The 20,914-nt window shown below is 38.8% G+C and overlaps 1 protein-coding gene and 1 pseudogene across 17 annotated transcripts in view; both read left to right on the top strand.

Moving 5' to 3' along the window:
- The window catches only part of CATSPERB (cation channel sperm associated auxiliary subunit beta), a 114,653-nt gene that overhangs the window by 90,236 nt on the left and 3,503 nt on the right, over window positions 1–20,914 (top strand). For 9 of the 17 annotated variants that reach the window (XM_084970021.1, XM_084970022.1, XM_084970019.1 and 6 more), the window contains 8 exons: window positions 3,558–3,896; window positions 9,023–9,162; window positions 10,869–11,066; window positions 12,413–12,523; window positions 14,512–14,622; window positions 16,956–17,091; window positions 19,556–19,656; window positions 20,353–20,427. In XM_084970021.1, coding sequence (XP_084826147.1) covers window positions 3,558–3,896; window positions 9,023–9,162; window positions 10,869–11,066; window positions 12,413–12,523; window positions 14,512–14,622; window positions 16,956–17,091; window positions 19,556–19,656; window positions 20,353–20,427 — 1,211 coding nt within the window. The remainder of the gene's footprint in view (window positions 1–3,557; window positions 3,897–9,022; window positions 9,163–10,868; window positions 11,067–12,412; window positions 12,524–14,511; window positions 14,623–16,955; window positions 17,092–19,555; window positions 19,657–20,352; window positions 20,428–20,914) is intronic. The other 8 variants (XM_084970026.1, XM_084970024.1, XM_084970018.1 and 5 more) reach the window with 2 other exon arrangements.
- LOC146401891 (U6atac minor spliceosomal RNA) lies at window positions 15,286–15,425 on the top strand (annotated as a pseudogene).

Raw genomic sequence — 20,914 nt, 5'->3', positions numbered from 1 at the left:
AGTTTTTATCATAAATGGATGTTGAATTTTATCAAAAACTTTTTCTTTATCTATTGATATAATCCTATGAGTTTTTTCTTTTTTAATTTTAATTTTTTCCATTATAGTTGGTTTACAGTGTTCTGTCAATTTCCTATACAGCAAAGTGACCCAGTCTCTTTTCTCACATTATCCTCCATCATGTTCCATCACAGGTGACCATATAGTTCCCTGTGCTATATATCAGGATCTCATTGCTTATCCACTCCAAATACAATAGTTTGCATCTATTAACCCCAGACTCTCAGTCCATCCCACTCCCTCTCCTTCCTCTTGGCAACCACAAGTCTTTTCCCCATGTCCATGATTTTCTTTTCTGTGGAAAGGTTCATTTGTGCTATGTATTAGATTCCAGATATAAGTGATATCATATGGTATTTGTCTTTCTCTTTCTGACTTGCTTCACCTAGGGTGAGTCTCTAGTTCCATCCATATTGTTGCAAATGGCATTACTTTGTTCTTTTTTATGGCCGAGTAGTATTCCATTGTGTATATTTACCACATCTTCTTAATTCATTCATCTGTCAATGGGCATTTAGGTTGTTTCCATGTCTCAACTATTGTGAATAGTGCTGCAATGAATATAGGGGTGCATGTATCTTTTTCAAGGAAAGTTGTCAGATATATGCCCAAGAGTGAAATTGCTGGATCATATGGTAGTTCTATATTTAGTTTTCTGAGGTACCTTCATACTGTTTTCCATAGTGATCATGCCAATTTATGCATTCCCCCCAAACAGTGTAGGAGGGTACCCTTTTCTCCACACCCACTCCAGCATTTGTTATTTGTTGACTTGTTAATGATGGCCATTCTGCCAGGTGTGAGGAGGTATGGGCAAAAGACCTGAATAGACATTTCTCCAAAGAAGATATACACATGGCCAATAGGCACATGAAAAAATGCTCAACGTCACTAATTATTAGAGAAATGCATATCCTATGGTTTTTATTCCTCAGTTTGCTTATGTGGTGTATCATATTGAGTTGCAGATAGTAAAAAATACTTGCATCCCTGGAATACCACTTGATCATGGTGTATGATCCTTTTAATGTCAAAAGTAGACAAGAAGAGAATCTTAAAAGTAGCGAGAGAAAAGCAACTTATTACTTTTCTGATTTATGGTACAGCAGAACCCCCATAAGAATATCAGCAGATTTTCAGCAGAAGCTTTGCAGGTCAGAAGGGAGCAGCATGATAAAGTGCTTAAAGAAACAAAATTGCCTACCAAGAATATCTACCTAACAAAGTTGTCATTCAGAATTGAAGGAGAGAGAGAGTTTTCCAGACAAGCAAAAGCTAAAGGAGTTTATCATCCTAGACTGGCCTTACAAGAAATGTTATAGGAATTTCTTTAAGCTGAAACAAAAGAGAGCTAATCAGTAATAGGAAAACATATGAAAGTGTAATTTGCATTGATAGAGGTAAATATATAGTAAAATTCAAAATATTGTAAAGATTGTAGTTAATCACTTATACAGCTCATATGAAAGTTAGAGACAAAGGTTATAAAAATAACTATAATAAGTAGTTAAGAGATACACAAAATAAAAATATGTAAATTGTGACATCAAAAACATAAATGTTGGGGGGGGGGGGAAATGTAGTGCTTTAGAGCATTCAAACTTTAAGCATTTAAATTTAAATTATCAGGAGTTCCAGCGGAAACAAATCTGACTAGGAACTGTGAGGTTGCAGGTTCGATCCCTGGCCTTGCTCAATGGGTTAAGGCTACGGCATTGCCATGAGTTGTGGTGTAGGTCACAGATGCAGCTTGGATCTGGCGTTGCTATGGCTCTGGTCATTTTTTTTTTTTTTTTCTGCTGAGGTTTTTTTTTTGTTTTTTTGTTTTTTTGGTTTTTTTTTTGTCTTTTTAGGGCCATACCCAGGGCATATGGAAGTTCTCAGGCTAGGGGTTGAATCAGAGCTTTAGCAACCAGCCTATACCATAGCTCACAGCAACACCAGATCTGAGCCATGTCTACAACTTACACCACACTCAGAGCAATGCCAGATCCTTAACCCATGAGCAAGGCCAGGGGTTGAACATCCATCCTCATGGATACCAGTCAGGTTCGTTACCGCTGAGCCACAATGGGAACTCCCCCTGCCAAAAATTTTATAGAACTAGTTTCACAGGAAAGGTTAAAGTATAGGTTGTGGTTGGCATATATGTGATACACACTCTACAAAATAATTTGAATTATTACCTAAAATCTAGTTAAAATCATACTTTAGGGGTTCCCGTCGTGGCGCAGTGGTTAACGAATCCGACTAGGAACCATGAGGTTGCTGGTTCGGTCCCTGCCCTTGCTCAGTGGGTTAAGGATCTGGCATTGCCGTGAGCTGTGGTGTAGGTCGCAGACGCGGCTTGGATCCCGCGTTGCTGTGGCTCTGGCGTAGGCTGGCAGCTGCAGCTCCAATTTGACCCCTAGCCTGGGAACCTCCATATGCCACAGGAGCAGCCCAAGAAATGGCAAAAAAAAATAAATTAATTAAATTAAATTAAAATCATACTTTAAAAACTCAGGAGTTCTCAAAGTGGTGCAGCTGGTTCAGAAGCCAGCATTGTCTCTGAGACAACATGGGTTTGATCCCAGCCTGGCACAGTGGGTTAATGATCTGGCATTGCAGCTGTTGCTCAGATTCGATCCCTGGCCCAGGAGCTACAAGTGCAGCCAAAAAGAAGAAGAAGAAAAAAAAATAGAAATAGCTAATTTTGGCATGTTGTAAATCAACTCTACATTAATACAAAAATAAATAAAGGGAGTTCCCAAATCATTCCAAATCATTGAACAAATCATTCCAACACAACTGAGGAAGTAGCATGTGCTCAGTCAATTTGCTGTCCCTTAGTTTTGTTAGAACAGAAAAATAGAATACTAAAATAAATGAGAGAGGAGTTTCCATTGCAGTGCAGCAGAAACATATCTAACTAGGAACCATGAGGTTGCAGGTTTGATCCCAGGCCTTGCTCAGTGAGTTAAGGATCCAGCATTACTGTGAGCTATGGTGTAGGTTGCAGACAGGGCTCGGATCTGGTGTTGCTGTGGCATAAACCAGCAGCTGTAGCTCTGATTTGACCCCTAACCTGGAAACCCCTATATGCTTTGGGTGCGGCCCTAAAAAGCAAAAATAAATAAAATAAAATAAAATAAAATAAAATAAAAGAAGGAGTTCCCATTGTGGTGCAGTGGAAATGAATCCAACTAGTATCCATGAGTACATGGATTCAATCCCTGCTCTTGCTCGGTGGGTTAAGGAGCCAGTGTTGCTGTGAGCTGTGGTGTAGGTCGCAGATGTGGCTCAGATACCCCATTGCTGTGGCTGTGGTGTAGGCCAGCAGCTGCAGCTCTGATTTGACCCCTAGTCTGGGAACTTCCTTATGCCACCAGTGCAGCCCTAAAAAAGCAAATAAAATAAAATAAAATACTCAAATACTATATACATCAGTTATGTCTACAAGTATTGCTTGAAGAGACTTGGCTATTTTACTTTATATTCAATCATTCCTGTTTTAGCTTCAGGTGATACGTCCTCATTTCAAGATTCAGATATAGAGAAGACTGTGGTGATTCCTGGTTACAGCAGCTTCCTGATCACAAGGATTTTAGATAATGAGAATGCTTTAGCTATTGCTACTATGCCTGGAAGAGTACCCAACAATATGACCTTTCTGAAAGACTCCTGGTTCTTATACAACTTTGGGCAAAGGAATGGCCGAACATGGAAGATATATTCAAAACCATGTAATTACTGGTTTCAGCAACAAGATGGCTCACTGTCCCTCAACGTCCTGAAATATATTGACCTGGGGAAATCTCATTCTTTTAAAATTAAGGTCATACCTAACACAAAAAGTAAGTTTAGTTTTATTGGGAAGCATCCAAAGGAGGTGTCATTGCTTTTCTTGAATGTCAATTATACTCTTCTTTATTTCCTTTCTCTTTGTTTTCCATAGTAGGTGGCATTGTAAAAACAGCTGGTGCCTAATACCAGTAACAGTGTTAGCTTCTAATTATTAAGCACTTCTGAAGCTCGATATTAAGTGAATTTTTTTTTTTTTTTTTTTGCTTTTTAGGGCCGCATTTGCGGCACATGGAAGTTCACAGGCCAAGGGCCAGATCAGAGCTGTAGCTGCTGACCTACACCACAGCCACAGCAGTGCAGGATCCTTAACCCACTGAGCAAGGCCAGGAGTCAAACTCGCATCCTCGTGGTTATTAGTTGGGTTCATTACCACTGAGCCACAATGGCAACTCCTTTAAAGACTTTTTAATATGTTTTAAAATTTCATGTTTACAATGAAGGCTTGATAATAATCATTATTTTACAAGTGAGGAAAATAAGGTGAAATTACCAACCCAAATTTGCGCAGGATTTTAGTCTATTTTTGCTGCCCTCTGAAAAGAAAACCTTATAATTTCCTCGATACTGTTATAATCATTTCAAGTGTTTAAGCCAAAAGTGACTTTCAAATATGATTCTATACTTTTCCCCATTTTTCCAGTATTTACTTATTATGAAAGTAGTATCAAACTTACTAAAGATAAGAGGGAAGTGGCATACTGGAAAAAAGTAAAACAAAATTTTTAGTAAGTATCTTAGCTAGAAAATGAGGAGGAAAAGATGGGAAAGAGGGAAAGAGAAGAAAATATGTTTCCAGAAATGAAGAAACTCAAAATTGAAGAAATTAGCTGATATGTGGCTCCTGGATGGTGGTGAGGCTCAGACACAGACCATGTAGGCAGTGGGATGGGTTTCAATGTCCAAGCATTGGTAGGAGGTGTAGAGCTTTGGGTGTTTCTACCTTGTGGTAGGAAGTTGGAACTGCGAACATGAAGTAAGTCCAGAACCATCAAGCTGTGAAGAGGGGATTAGGGAAACACTACCCAACAACCCAAAGAGGGAGATGGGGGATTATCATCTCCATGGGACTCAAAGACTTTCCTGTAAAAGATCCATGCTGCAAGACTGTGTAACAGCAGAGACTATCCAGCAAGTGCGAGAATCCTAAGCTGAGAAATAATTAGAATTCCTGGGCCCCAGCATCAAAAAGCACAAAGCCTTCCATAGGAAAAATTTTGTAAGCCAGGTAATATGGGATTCCATGGAAAAATCAATCTTCATTGAACATGAATTGAGAAAAAGCATTTTAAAACCATGTCAGGAAATGATCCAACATAAGAGAGAGTCAACAAGCATAGGGAACAGAAAATTTAATCTTGAGATGATAAGAACAGAAAACAAAGACACTACAATATCATAATTGTAAAATAGAAAATGTAAAAATTTTATTTTATTTTAGTCTTTTTGCCTTTTCTAGGGCCACTCCCGCGGCATATGGAGGTTCCCAGGCTAAGGGTCTAATCGGAGCTGTACCCGCCAGCCTACGCCAGAGCCACAGCAAAGCCAGATCCGAGCCACCTCTGTGACCTACACCACAGCTCATGGCAATGCCAGATCCTTAACCCACTGAGCAAGGGCAGGGATTGAACCTGCAACCTCATGGTTCCTAGTCAGATTCATTAGCCACTGAGCCATGATGGGAACTCCTAAAAATTTTAGAGTTCAAAGAAGATATATGAAGCATAATGAAAGGACAAATACTATTTTTTTAAAAGGGCTTATTTGAAAAACTGAATCAAATACAACTTACAAAAATGAAAACTATAGCCTTTGGAAAAAAAGATGGAGACTTTTATTTCAATTTCCATCAATATTATGGCCTAAATATTCTGAAAAACTTTCTAAAACCCTTAAAAGATTTCCTTATTGATTAAGTGGCTAACTGTCCATATTTCTTTCAAGTAATTTTAGAATTTTAATTTTATGGTTTCAACTTTATGTACATTTTGTTGTCATACATGGCCTACATTGTGTTGAAGTAAATTCCTTCTATAATTTGTTGAGAATTTTATTCATGAATGGATGTTGGATTTTGTCAAAAGCTTTTTCTGCATCTGAGATAATTTTTACCTTTCATCCTGTTAATGTACTGTTATCACATTAAAGACCTTGAGTAGCCAAAGCTGTCTTGGGAAAGAACAAAGCTGGAGGAATCGTACCTCCCAATTTCAAACTATATTCCAAAGCTACGTTAATAAAAACATTACAGGGAGTTCCCGTCATGGCGCAGTGGTTAACGAATCCGACTAGGAACCATGAGGTTGCGGGTTCGATCCCTGCCCTTGCTCAGTGGGTTAACGATCCGGCGTTGCCGTGAGCTGTGGTGTAGGTCGCAGAGGCGGCTCGGATCCCGTGTTGCTGTGGCTCTGGCGTAGGCCGGCGGCTACAACTCCGATTGGACCCCTAGCCTGGGAACCTCCATATGCCGCGGGAGCGGCCCAAGAAATAGCAACAACAACAGCAGCAAAAGACAAAAGACAAAAAAAAAAATAAAAAATAAAAAATAAAAAATAAAAACATTACAGTGAAGGTATAAAAACAGCACATAGACCAATGGAACAGAATGGAGAGCCCAGAGATAAACCCATACACACACAGTCCACTCATTCTTGACAAAGGAGCCTATGGAGAAAAGGAGTTTTTTTTTAATAAATAGTGTTGGGAAAGCTGGACAGCCATGTGCCAAAGAAACGAACTCAAAATGAATTAAACATCTAAAATGTAAGACCTAAAACCGTAAAATTCCTGGAAAGAAAAACATAAGGGAAAAGCCCCTTGACATTGGTCTTGGCAATTATTTATTTATTTATTTATTTGGATATGACACCACAAGCAAAGGCAACAAAAGCAAAACTAAACAAATAGGACTGAATCAAACTAAAAAAGCTTTTCATAGCAAAGGAAACCAAAAAAAAAAAAAAAAATGAAGAGGCAACATATGGAATGGGAGAAAATATTGCAAGCCATATATCTGATAAGGGGTTAACATCTGCAATATAAAAGGAACTTATGCAACTCAAAGCAAACAAATAATCCCACTCAAAATGTGGAAAGGACCCGAACAGACATTTTTCCAAAGAAGACATACAGATGACCAAAGGGTACATGAAAAAGTGTTCAGCATCACTAATCATTAGGGAAATGCGAATCAAAACACAGTGAGATATCACCTCACGCTGTTAGAATGATTATTATCAAAAAGAAAAGAGATAGTAAGTGCTGTTGATGTGGAGCAAAGGGAGACTTTGGGTGCTGCTGGTAGGAGTATAAATTGGTTCAATCACAATGAAAAACAGTGGAAATTTCTCAAAAAAAGCTAAAAATGGAACTACTGGAGTTGCCTGATGGCCTACTGTTTAAGGATTCAGTATTGTCACTACTGTGGCTCAGGTTTGATCCCTGGCCTGGGAAATTTTGTTTGCCACAAAAAAAAAAAAAAAAAAAAAAAAGATAGAACTACTATATGATCCAGCAATCCCACTTCTTGGTGTTTTTCTGAAGGAACCAAAATCAGTATTTTGAAGAAATATCTGTACTCCCACTTTCACTGTAGCATGGCTCACAATAGCCAGCACATGGAAACGTGAGTGTCCATCAACAGATGACTGGATAAAGAAAAAGTAATCTATATGTGTATAGATAGACACACTTATACAATATACCATACATGTTATATATACAGTATACCATATATATTATACTATGTATATATATATATATACACACACACACACAATGAAATATCATTCAGCCATTAAAAAGAATATCCTGCAATTTGCAGCAACATGGAGGAATTTGGAAGACTTTATACTATAAGTGAAATAAACTAGATAGAAAGAGTTCCCATCGTGGCTCAGTGGTTAATGAATCCAACTAGGAACCATGAGGTTGCAGGTTCAATCCCTGGCCTCGCTCAGTGGGTTAAGGATCTGGCATTGTTGTGGCTGTGGTGTAGGCCGGCAGCTACAGCTCCGATTGGACCCCTAGCCTGGGAACTTCCATATGCCACAGGTGCGGCCCTAGAAAAGACAAAAAAGAAAAAAAAAGAAAAAGAAATAGTGTGTGATCCCAGTCCTATGTGGAATCGAAGAACAAAAGTCTAACTTATAGAGAGTAGAATGCTGGTTCCCTGGGGCTGGGGGCTGGAGAAAACATGCCAGTATTAGTCCAAGAATACAAACTTCCAGGTACAGTAGAAATAAGTCCTGGGGATATAACATGGCACATGGTTGCTATAGTTAATAACACTGTATTGTGTACTTGAAATTTGCTGAAAGAGTCAATTTACGTGTTCCCCCCGCCTGGCCCCTCCCCACACACTGTGTGAGGTGGTGGCTGTATTAAGTAACTAATTATGGTAAGCATTTCACAGTGTTTAAGTACACAGACCTCCATGAAGCTGTGAAGGGGGCAGAATGTGGACTCTCATGCCCCTCCTCAGACCTGCTAAGTCAGCATTGGCATTTTAACGCAATTCCCAGTTATAGTTTGGAAGCACTGGCCAGGTGTTGGCTTAAGGGAAACCGCTAAGGCTGAGACTTCAGGCAAGTGGTTGCCTGCTTCTTGGCTCTGACTTACTCTCTGGTAGAGATGGCAGTTAGGTCACATGGTCTTTCAGACCTCGCTCTTTACGCTAAATTTTCCCCGGTGCAGAGCTTGCAAACAAGAGGCCCACAGGCAGAAATTGGCCTGATAACGTACTGCGTTATCTGCCTGGGCCTTTTCTCTTGGCAGCAGCTGACTGACAGCTCTTGAAATTGAGCACACCTTCTCAGTTCCTCCACTGAGCTGTCCAACTCAGTGTGACCGGGCCTATCCAAGTGCCCTTTATAGGCATGTGGAAACCTGCCTGAGGCATGGGGGAGGGGAGCAAGAGTTCTGTGAAAACATCTGCAAAGTGAAATCTTTCTTAGAACTATTAAAGTTACCTCTCTATAAATCCCTAACGATATTTGTAGCTGTTACGCAGCCTTCATAATAGATTCTGTAGATGTCCTAGAATCCTGATCAGCCAATCATTATGAAATTGCTTAAAATTTTCATGATTTCATGTTAACTCTTGTCTTTGTTTCCATAGGTGTTCGAACCCTTGAAATACCACTATTGAAAGTAATTGTGGGAAACCCAAATTTGTTGGAAGTTAAAGCTAAAGGCTATTTTGATGATACTGATAGTTATCTAATGGAAATTTCTGCAGCTAGCAAAACTTTACGACAAGTAAGGCTTTCTTTAATTTAAAAAAATCTTGGCGTTCCCGGCATGGCCTAGCGGAAACAAATCCAACTAGGAACCTTGAGGTTGTGGCTTCAATCGCTGGCCTCGCTCAGTGGGTTAAGGATCCAGCATTGCTGTGAGCTGTGGTGTAGGTCACAGACGCAGCTTGGATCTGATGTTGCCATGGCTGTGGTGTAGGCCGGCAGCTATAGATTCAATTGGGCCCCTAGCCTGGGAACCTCCATATGCCATTGATGTGGCTCTAAAAAGCCAAAAAAAAAAAAAAAGAAAAAGAAAAAATGTCTGTTGGAGTTCCCATCGTGGCTCAGCAGGAGTGAACCCAACTAGTATCCATGAGGTTGTAGCTTCAATCCCTGGCCTCACTCAGTGGGTTAAGGATCTGGCATTGCTGTGAGCTGCAGTGTAGGTCACAGACTTGGCTCAGATCTGGCGTTGCTGTGGCCATGGTATAAGCCAGCAGCGTCAGTTCTGATTTGGCCCCTAGCCTGGGAATTTCCTTATGCCACAGGTGTAGCCCTAAAAACACCAAAAAAAAACAAAAACAAAAACAAAAACAAAAAAAAAAACTATTGATTATAGGAAATTGAGAATACAGTTAAGAAAAAGAAGGAAAAAAATACGTATAATCTTATCTATCAAGGATGACTAAGCACTGTTAATATTTTGGGTATTATAAAAAGGTTGTATGTGATAGAGGTTTAAAGAGTGAGCTCTGGGGAGTTGCCTGGTGGTCTAGTGGTTAGGACTCAGTGCTTTCACCATTGCAGCCTGCGTTCCTTCACTGGTCTGGTTCAAGTAGGTTTATTGTAAATAAATTGCCACCAAAAAACATATCTTTGTGAAATATGGTAATTGCTAAATGAATAACTTCTCCAAAGGTATACCAATGGAAATTATTTTATTCTTATTACCCAAGCAAATGTGCAGGTGCTCATCAGTGAATGAGGGAAGCCTTACCAATCTAAGTTGTATTTACATCCAACTACATTCAATATCAGTGTTTATTTAATAAGTTTTTCTTGATCCTTGCTCATTTCCAAATGTCACTCACAGTCAATTAGATTGGAATGTATTTCCTCCTGGAAAAGAATTTGTCTTCTGTTAAGATTTAGTCTCAAACAGATTGTTGTGGTCAAACTTATGTAACTCTTATTTCTATTTTATATTATCACTCTTTTTCTATTTTTTTTTTCATTTTCTGTATTCTTTAGTTGCTACAGTATTAGTTTGCTAATACAAACTAATATTATTAGTTAATATATTCATTTGCTAACACAAACGGATACAGCCTTAGCAAAATTCTGTGGACCGAGTGGCTTAAACAATAGAAATTTATTTTCTTGCAGTTCTAGAGGCTGGAAGTCCAAGATCAATGTGTTGGCAGGGTTGGCTTCTTCTAAGGCCTCTGTCCTTGGTGTGCAGATGGCTCTCTCCTCCCTATGTCCTCACCAGTTCTTCCCTCTGTGAGTGTCTGTGTTCAAATTTCCTCTTGTTATATGATGCCCATCTTAATGGCCTAGGGCCAACCCTAATAATCTCAACGTAATTACCTCTTTAAAGACCTTATCTCCCAAGACAATTGCCTTCTGAGATACTGGGGCAGGACTTCAACATATGAATTTGGAGTAGACACAATTCAGCCAGTAGCAGTTACTTTAAATAATCTGCATTTACTTGGATTTTTCCAGGGTTCAACTTCACTGGCATTTATTGTCTGGGGAGCGTCGACTGAGTGCTTTGTTACAACAATCGTGCCAACCTTGAAAAGCAGCTGTAGTTATCTCAAGTCTATGCATCACATCCCTAGTGAATTTATTCCATTGGAAGACTGGAACAGTGGAGTTCACGTGGACAGTCAGGGTTTTAATATGATCAAAGTTTTGCCAGTAAGAAACCTAAGCACATTGTTTGAAGGGTACCGGTGATATATTATTTTGTGTGATTGACTGGCCACTTTCTTACCATTTTTTTGCTGAAATGCTCAAAACATTCTAGTTATATTTCAATCCTCATGTTGATACTGGAAAGATGATACCGGAATCTGGGTTCTTATTCACGGTAGCCGAAGAATAACTTCGTGGACACACAGGCAGCAAGCAAGCAAAGTCTTTATTAAAGAAAAGCAAATAGCTCCCAGGACAGCTGGGAGTGGGGAGAAGAAGAGCCCCCTTTCTCTATCGTTCTTTAGGAGTTTTTATTCCTTAAAGATGTGGGGGTACCAACGTGGGGTCCAGAAAGGTGTGGTTTTCTCCCATTGGCCTTGTTCAATTACCTATATCAGTCCTTGTCCAATAGGGCTTTTAGGGTTGGGAATGTCCAACAGTTTTACGGGTTTTTTTGTCCTTTTCTTTCCTTAGATTAAGTCACCATTCTTCTCATTCCTTTTCAACAGTTGAGGAGTGGGCTAGAGATTCGAATTTCCCTAGAGTAAACAAAGCCGGTGGGGAATGCGCATTTCCTATAATAAAACAAGGCCTGTGGAGGTATTACTCCCTGGAGCCCTTAAGCCACAAAGGTTAATCAATATCCATATCAAAGAATGTGTGGGAGCCCATGCTTCTACACTAACTACCTGAGTTAGTATTCTGTCTCAGTGTCATTTCTGAAGATGTGATACTGTTTATTTCTAAAATGTGAAAACCTTCCAAAATAATTTTTTTCTTGGTAACTTGGTCTCATCATTATTAATATCAACATTTTATGCTATATATATATATATATATATATATATATGCGCTTTGGCAATATATACAGTTATATATTCTTAAGTTCATCTGTCATGAGCTGATATATCTTACTGGCCCCATTTCAATGTAGTAACGATTTTAATTTTTGCCTTGTCAGAACCTGTGACTCATTTTAAAATATAAATTATTACTTTTTGTTAACTTATTACTTATAACTTTCTTTGTGACAAGAAACAAATAACCAAACTCGATGAATTATTTATTAAATACGTCACTAAGACTCTCTATAAGGTGTTTAAACCTTATTCCACTGACTTTATGATGGCTATTTTAGGTGCTAAAATGCTTTTCACCTATTTACAAGGTCCAAGTGATATTACCTTGGGTTGAGAGAGTGCTGAGGGAAGAGAAATTTACTTAAATGTCTGAAGCTAAAAGTGAAATATTTGTTGTGAGGGTTTTTCTGGAAACAATCAAGATTTTTAAATTAAAAACTTTAGTAAATAGTAGTGAATTTTACACTATCTTTGTTTAATCATTTTCAGGTAAACTACAGGCCTCCCTCTAATATGGGAATTGCTATTCCACTCACAGATAATTTTTATCATGCAGATCCTAGCCAACCTATACCAAGAAATCTATTTCACAAGTCAAAGGTAAATATTTTTTCCTGCAAATAAGCTAGTATTTATTTGAATTCGAGAAATCATTCAGTAAAATTATAGATGTAAAGTCCGAGCTGCAGTGATTAAATGAGAAGATGCATTTAGCATAATCCACCCTGATACAGCATCACTTGTCCTTATTGTTGTTGTTACTCCTACTGCTACTCCTCTTCCTCCTCCTGTGACTTTATCTCTTTCTTCTCTTACTGCTATTCCTGAATATGGTCTTGGGACCAAGAAATCGAAGTGGACTCCTTCTCCTTAACCTCTCCCTGACTCCCATTTGGATTTCAAAGGGCATAGAAAGGGTGAAAGTTTTTTTGTTTTTGTTTTTTTTTGGTTTTGTTTTTTTGTTTTTTGTGGGTTTTTTTTAATGAGAAAGGCCTCTGACGCATCTCACATCTCCATCCCTGGGAAAGGAATGATGTTCAAAAGGAAAGAAGAGTGTTTGCAGTAACATTGCCTCATTAGAACTCCTGCTGAGGATCTGCCTCGGAAAAAACCCAACCCCAGCCGCACTCGGTCTCTCTGGGGTTGCAGTGAACCAGGTAGAGAGAATAGAAAGAAACCAGTAGGTTCAGAAGAAAAGTACATCATGGGGTGGCTTCTCAAGGAAACCCTATAGATACCTGGGAAGTCCAGACAAATGCACCTACCTGCATATACCTATGGACAAGCCGGCATTGCAGTCAACTCATGGACATATACATGCACACAAAGACAGAAAATGGTTGTTTTTTTTTTTTTGTTCAAAACCCTTCATCATCTTCCCATCTCATTCAGAGGAAAAGTCAAATTCTTACAATGGTTTATAAGGTCCTCTGTGGTTTAGCCTTGACTTTACATCTGACCAGATCTCCCCAGGTCAGTCTGCTCTGGCCACCTTGGCCTCCTTGCTGTTCTTCAAATATACAAGACATAGTTCCACCTCAGGGCTTTTGAGGTTTCAAAAAGTTCCTTTCTAGAATCCACTTCTGCCAGATGTTGCATGGTGCAGTCCATCACTTTCTTTCGGGTTTTGCTTAAATGTCACCGTGACAGTAAGTCCTTTCTCGCCCACTCTATTTAGGATTGCAACCCCACCTCCACTGATACCCACTCCGAGCCCCTTCTCTGCCTTATTTTGCTTCATTGCACTTATTACAGTGTTACATATTTTACCCGTTTATCTATTATATTTCATAAGAAGGTAAGCTGCATAATGTAGGGTTATTGGGGTTTTTTAATCTATTTTATTCCCTACTATATCTTTAGTACCCAGAAAAGTGCCAGATATAAGGAGTGCTTAAAAATTGATGAACAGGAGTTCCCGTCATGGTGCAGTGGAAACAAATCCAACTAGGAACCATGAGGTTGCGGGTTCCATCCCTGGCCTTGCTCAGTGGGTTAAGGATCCAGCATTGCCATGAGCTGTGGTGTAGGTCACAGACACAGCTCGGATCTGGCGTTGCTGTGGCTATGGCATAGGCCAGAGGCTGCAGCTCCAAATAGACCCCTAGCTTGGGAACCTCCAAATGCCACGAGTGTGGCCCTAAAAAGACAAAAAAAAAATTGTTGAACAAACAAATAATACATATTTAAACCCGTATGATTACACACATACACACGCCCACACACAGCACGAGGTTGACTTGTTATTGAACCTTGCATTTTGGAGTATGAAGCTCTGCTCCAGGCAATTTGCAACTCAAATATTGAGTTCTTCTTCAATTCCAATTTCTTCCAAAGATAAACTCTGATATTTTACTTGAAGCCAGCCTCCTCTCTTAAAATATGAGTTTAATATATTTACATGGAAATCTTTAGGTTTTTTTTCTTTTTCTTCTTCTTCTGGGTTTTCTTGGGAGTTAAATAGGAAACAAATCTAATTTACACCAAAGTAAATAACAGGTGATGGGGTGCACCTGTTATACATTCAACAGACGTGACTTTCAGCATTTCCAGAGTTATCAGACACCGCATTTTAATTCTACTTGCAGAAATCTGGTAAATTCAAACAGTGTGCTAATGCATCTACTCGAGAGGAGTGTAATTGCACAAACAATCAGAAGTTTTCATATGCTGTTGGGTTCTCAGATTGCAGAGAAAAGGTAAGATAATTTTTAATTTCTTAAAGACAGAGTACTTTCATATTAATAAGATTTTGAAATGTTCATTTTGGTTAAACATGAAAGCTAAGACATAGAATTAATGTCTTATTTAATGACATAAATCTTTTTAGTTCTGAATTTAAATGCCCCCCGACACTTTAATTAAGTCCATCTGTTAGAATAATACCTGCACAGACCTAATCATGCCACAGGTTCTTATGAAGGTATACACACACGCATATGCATTGCCTATATGAAAACAATTGTCAAATGCTACACTAGATGATGGTGAATGTTGATTGAGGAGTTCCTGTTGTGGCTCAGTGGGTTCAAAATCTGACATAGTGTTGGTGAGGATGTGGGTTCGATCCCTGGCCTCGCTCAGTGGGTTAAGGGTCCCGTGTTGCCACAAGTTACAGCTCAGGGCACAGATGCAACTTGGATCCAGTGTTGCTATGGCTGTGGCATAGCCAGGCAGCTACAGCTCCAATTCGACCCCTGGCCCAGGAACTTGCATATGCCGCAGGTGCGGCCGTAAAAAGAAAAAAAAAGTCTTAGGTATCCAATGTGGTATCAGGTTCTGGAAATATAGAACTTGAAGCTCAAGGTAGTAGTGGCAAAATAGAAGACAGTAAAATATGCTGATTAAGAGAGTGGGTTCTGGCATTGTTTGCAATGAGAGGTGAGCAGTCCCCTTGACAAGGTTGGAAGAGGCCCTTGGGCCTGACAGCACGCACACCTATTCATGGCATTGAACCATTGTTTTTGATAGAAAGACAAGTATCATATGATATCATTTATATGTGGAATCTAATAGAAAATGATGAAAAAAAATCCACTTATTTACAAAACAAACAGACTCAGATTTTTAAATCCAACTTATGGTTACCAAAGGGGAAAACTTGCAGGGAGGGAAAATTAGGAGTTTGGGATTAAGATATATACGGTACTATATCTAAAATAGATGACTAACAAGGACCTCCTGTATAGCACAGGGAAATCTACCTGGTGTACTATAATAACCTCTATGGGAAAAGAATCTGAGAAAGAATGGATATATGTATAACCGATTTACTTTCTGTACACCTGAAACTAACACATCAATTGAAAGTCAGCTGTACTCCAATAACAATTTTTTAAAACACTATAATAAGACAATGTGTAAATCTAGAAAATTTTGCTATACTTGCTTAAAGGGTAAAAAACTCTTTAAGACAGTATTTTCCATTGCTAAAGAAAAATCTACTTTCTTGTTCTCACTTAGAAAATCATTTGGGGACAATACATAATTATAATAAATGCCTGCATTTAAAAAAAATAAAAATAAGAGAGACGTTCCTGTTGTGGCTCAGTGGTAATGAACCCAGATAGAATCCATGAGGACACAGGTTCGATCCCTGGCCTCGCTTGGTGGCTTAAAGATCCAGTGTTGCTGTGGCTGTGGCATAGGCCGGCAGCTACAGCTCCAATTCAACCCGTAGCCTGGGAACTTCCACATGCTATGGGTGTGGCCCTAAAGAGACTAAAGAAATAAATAAATAGAGAGAGTGGGTTCTGTGTCAAATGCTTCCTGTTAGTCTCAAAGCATTCAGAGGCATACGGTGATAATGTTTGTGTGCATTTGGTATAATTTTCGAGCAGATCTAATTAAAAGTGCAGTAGAAACATCTGTAATTTTATATATAGATACAATTGCTTGACATAATATTGGACACAGGGTCAGCATTCAATACATTATGAGAGTTGCTCTTCCATTCTTTACAACCCCACTCTTGCTGAATTCTAATATTTCCTGGGCATTTACTATCCATCATGTACTGCTCTGAGGCTTCTCCATGACTTGTATCATTTCATTTAAGGCCCAGAGAAGCCTGGTAATTTTCCAAAGAGCACATCATTAATATGTGCTGGAGCTAGATTTGAACTCCAGAACCTGAGTTTAAGGAGTGTGGCTGAAATATCATGACTGGCAGGGAGAATGGTGTAAGGGATTTGGGCAGGGTCCCTCTCATGCAGTACCTTAGGGGAGATGGGTTCTTCAAAAAAGTTTGAATGCCATCATAGCAAATTCCTGTGGAAAAAAAAGGCCAATAAAAGGTATGAGTTTTGTTTCCACAATGTTGACATATTACTTTTGCAGTTCACATTGATTCTGCTGTTAAGACAGATTTTTTCTTTTTTTCATGCACTGAGAAGGCAGGAAACCCTCAGAAGCACATTTCATTTAGAATAGCCAAATCCTTGGGATTACATCTATTTATTCTTTACCAGAAAATGACATTCATGTGCTGAAGTCTCCAAATTTACATTCATTTTTGTAATTTGCATTTTAGGTTCCCCGTTTTAAGTTTCCAGTTACACAATATCCAATTTCTTTGAAAATTTACAATGAAGATGGATATATCCCAGTGGAAACGCCATACCTGGTTACTGTGGCTGAAGTAAATAACAGGGAAAACTGGAAACTAAGTAGGGTTTGCTTTCTTCTGCAATTATGATAGCTTATAAGTACTCTTGTTATGACCTAGATAAGTGGGTTACAAAACCTGTTTACACAAAAAAATAGCCAGGAGTTCTTTGGAAAAGAAGCTGAATTGGTTGTCCTATTGCTGTTCACTCCACTTCTGCTGTCTCACACTTATTTTATCATCACTTCCATTGACCTGGACTCAGGAGGTTAGCAGCATAATGTGGCTGATTGAATTTGCGCTGCACATTGGTCTGGTGTCTCCTTCCATTGCTTCTGCAGTGTTATAGAGGAGGATATAAGAGGTGTTGTCAAGTTATCTGCAGGATCTTCCTTCTAATACCAGAAAAGTTTCTTAACTATTTTATGATAAAGTAATTGAAAGATGCAGAACTAAAAAATGGTCTGCACAATTCAATTTTACCTCAAATTTACAATCTCTTGTTGTACATTTGTGTTTGTTCATGAATGCGTACCTTTAAGAAGATCGATAGGTAGATAGATCAATAGATCCATAGGTCAATAGAATGAAAGGAAATTTCCAAGTGTTACCAAACAGTTAGATATTTGGCATTCAGTGAGTCTTACTCTGACCAACATAGGCATTTTTTTTTTTGAAATGAAAAATCCAACAAAGAAAATTAGTAAATATTTTGCTTTACCTAACATTCCCATTTTCTGTGGTGTGCTAGAGCCTGTTCTTTTTGAGCATCGATTTTTAAATACTCAAGCATTTCGAGTACTGGTTGTTAAACCACTGGTTGTTTGAAATTAGCCATGGTGAGGATATTCACACTCTGTGTGGAGAAAAGGGAACCCTCCTACACAGCTATTGGGAATGTAAATTGGCACAGTCACTATGGGAAAATAGTACAGAGGTTCCTTAAAAATTTTTAAATGGAGTTGCCATCTGATCCAGCAATCCCACTACTGGGCATATATCCGGAGAAAACTATAATTTGAAAAATACATGCACCTCAGTGTTCATAGGAGCACTCTTTACAATAGTCAAGACTTGGAAGCAAGCTAACTGTCCACCAACAAATGAATGGCTAAGGAAGATGTTGTATATACACGAATGGAATACTACTCAGCCATAAAAAATGAAATAATGCCATTTGCAGTATCAGGGATGGACCTAAGATTATTGCACTAAGTGAAGTAAGAAAAAGACAAATATGATGTCATTTATGTGTGGAATCTAAAGTATGACATAGGGAGTTCCCATTGTAGCTTAGTGGAAAATGACCCCAACTAGTATCCATGAGGATGCAGGTTTGATCCCTGGCCTCTCTCAGTGAGTTAGGGATCCAATGTTGCCGTAAGCCATGGTGTGGGTCGCAGATACATCTTGGATCCCAAGTTGCTGTGGCTGTGGTGTAGGCCAGCAGCTGCGGCTCTGATTCGACCCCTAGCCTGGGAACCTCCATATGCCACAGGTGCAGCCCTAAAAATTAATTAATTTAATTAAAATAAAATATGACACAAATGAACTTATTCACAAAACAGAAATGGACTCACAGAAAACAAAATTATAGTTGTCCAAGGAAAAAAAGGGGTGAGGGAGGAATAAATTAGGAGTTTGGAATTAACAGATACAAACTACTACATATAAAATACGTAAACAACAAGGTCCTACTGTATAGCACAGGGAACTATATTCAATATCCTATTATAAACCATAATGGAAAGGAATATGAGAAAGAATATATATGCGTGTGTGTGTGTGTATATATATACACACACACATATATACTTGTACACATTCTCTCTATATAGAGAGAAAGAGAGAGAGAGAGAGTGTGTGTGTGTGTGTGTGTGTCCAAATTACTTGGCTGTACAACAGAAACACAACATTGTAAATCAGCTGTACTTCAATTTTTAAATTTTTTTAAAAAGGATATTCACATCCTGAAAATTGGCAAATGCTATGACATTCAGAGCTTTTTTCCCTTTAGATCCCATGTACCATCACACCACTGCAATTCCTAACCTTCACGCTACATACCTGGTTTGAGAAAGAATTATAAGAAAGGCAGAAGTCACTGATTACTTCTTTTGGAAAAGATTTAAGGGATCTTATTGTGGAATTTCTCTTCTACCTTACTGGAAATAATTTACAAATCACTAACGTGGTCCCGAAATTATCTCATCGCCAAAGACTTAAAGCATATGCAGGTCAGGCAGGATTAGTCATGAGCCTGGGGCGGGAAAGAAAAGTCAGCCTGACTTAAGGTGGTCAGAGGTCTCGTCCTTCTTGACGATGCCCCTAAGAAGATGGTAGGCCTAATTTCCCCTAAATATATTTTCCACAGAGTCAAGGAGAACGAAAAGTATGGAATAACTTAGCCATATTATGGAGTGGAATCTTTCATTGTATTTTAATGTATGTAAGAAACTTACATACAATATACAGAATAAGAAAATATCATACATGTGCCTAAAATATACTTTGTGTAATTTTAGAACAATCTGTGCCGGAAAATGTGAAAAAACTGAAAGACTACTTAGGACTGATTCTTCATGCTCCAGTGTATAATCCTTTAGGCCTCAATTTAAGTGTAAAAGTAAGTTGACAGCATTTTTCTTTTTCCTGCTTTGAGTTTAGGTAAAGCCTGTATATCTGGTTTGAGTTTTAAGGTACAAATATCCATGCATGGTGGAAATAGCATCTTTGAAATATTTAGCGTTTATTTTTTCTCCATTTCCCTTGATGCTATTATTTCTAAAGATATCTGAATGTTGAACTTCACTGTAACGTACCATTTTTTTGAGCCAAAAGGCAGCACTAATAGATCATCAAGGTGAAGCAGGAAAGGTGTTTCCAAAAGTTAGAGGAGAAGTGGACCCAGTGTTCACCTGGATATGCACGGACGCACATCTTCGGGTTCCAGCTGCCCGTAAGAACATATCAAGTTGAGATGGTCTAGATAATTGTTGTGAAAGCCAATAAAAGTTAGGGGTCACAGCAAAACCATGACTGTGTGGATTAGCCCAAAGTACTCATCAAGGCCATGTTGGGTTGTGTGTTTCTGTTTCTTCATTCAAAAAAATATATGTCAGCTATGGAATTCCTGTGTTTCAAACTCTCATCCTTCTCCCTCCAGCTGTACTTTGATACATGAAGTATGTGCCCAAGAACCTTAGGAAGGAGATTGAAATTTTTCTATGCTGCATCTTCAGAAAAGTGGCCCCAGTGAATATTTTTACTCAAAGGAATTTACGTGTCAATGTTGCTAATGCCTGGTGTGTTTTTTCTGCAGGGCTCTGAGCTCTTTCACTTCAGAGTGTCTGTCGTTCCAGGGGTCACGTTTTGTAACTTAGTTGAAGAATTTCAGGTATAGTGAAGGGGCAGATATCCAGTGGTATCTAGTGGGGTGATGGCTGGGGAAATAATACAGCAGGCATCCATCCAAGAGACACTGAAGAGAAAAAATGGCAGGATGTGTGTAGTGGACAAGGCCTGAAGATGGAGAATCCTGGAGAAGGGTGATGGCATTTTCAGCAATGATGAAGTTATTGATAGGTTGCAGGGTGAATCGATGTTGAGAAAAATTTAATAAGTGCCTGTATTTGTTTGTGTTCCCTCGCCACCTCCCATATCTAGCTTGGTTTTCTGATCCCACCCCCCATGGCCCCACAAAGACCTATGCTTGTAACATTTTAGTTCCTCATATTAACTTCCATTTGCATTGTAACAGTAGAGTCTTAAATATCCCAAAAGCTATCACGATCCAAAAGATTTGGAAACCAAACTCAGTCTCCCGAAATCACCCTATGACGTTCAGTGACTCATTTTTGTGTATTCATATAATGATATCTGCT

Source organism: Sus scrofa, chromosome 7 (genome assembly GCF_054392235.1).
Source record: "Sus scrofa isolate SSC_HxYL_T2T_F1_AM1 chromosome 7, Sscrofa_HxYL_maternal_Yorkshire_Landrace_v2.0, whole genome shotgun sequence".
In the NCBI taxonomy this organism is placed as follows: Eukaryota; Metazoa; Chordata; class Mammalia; order Artiodactyla; family Suidae; genus Sus; species Sus scrofa.
This window is presented reverse-complemented; position numbering and strand designations above follow the sequence as displayed.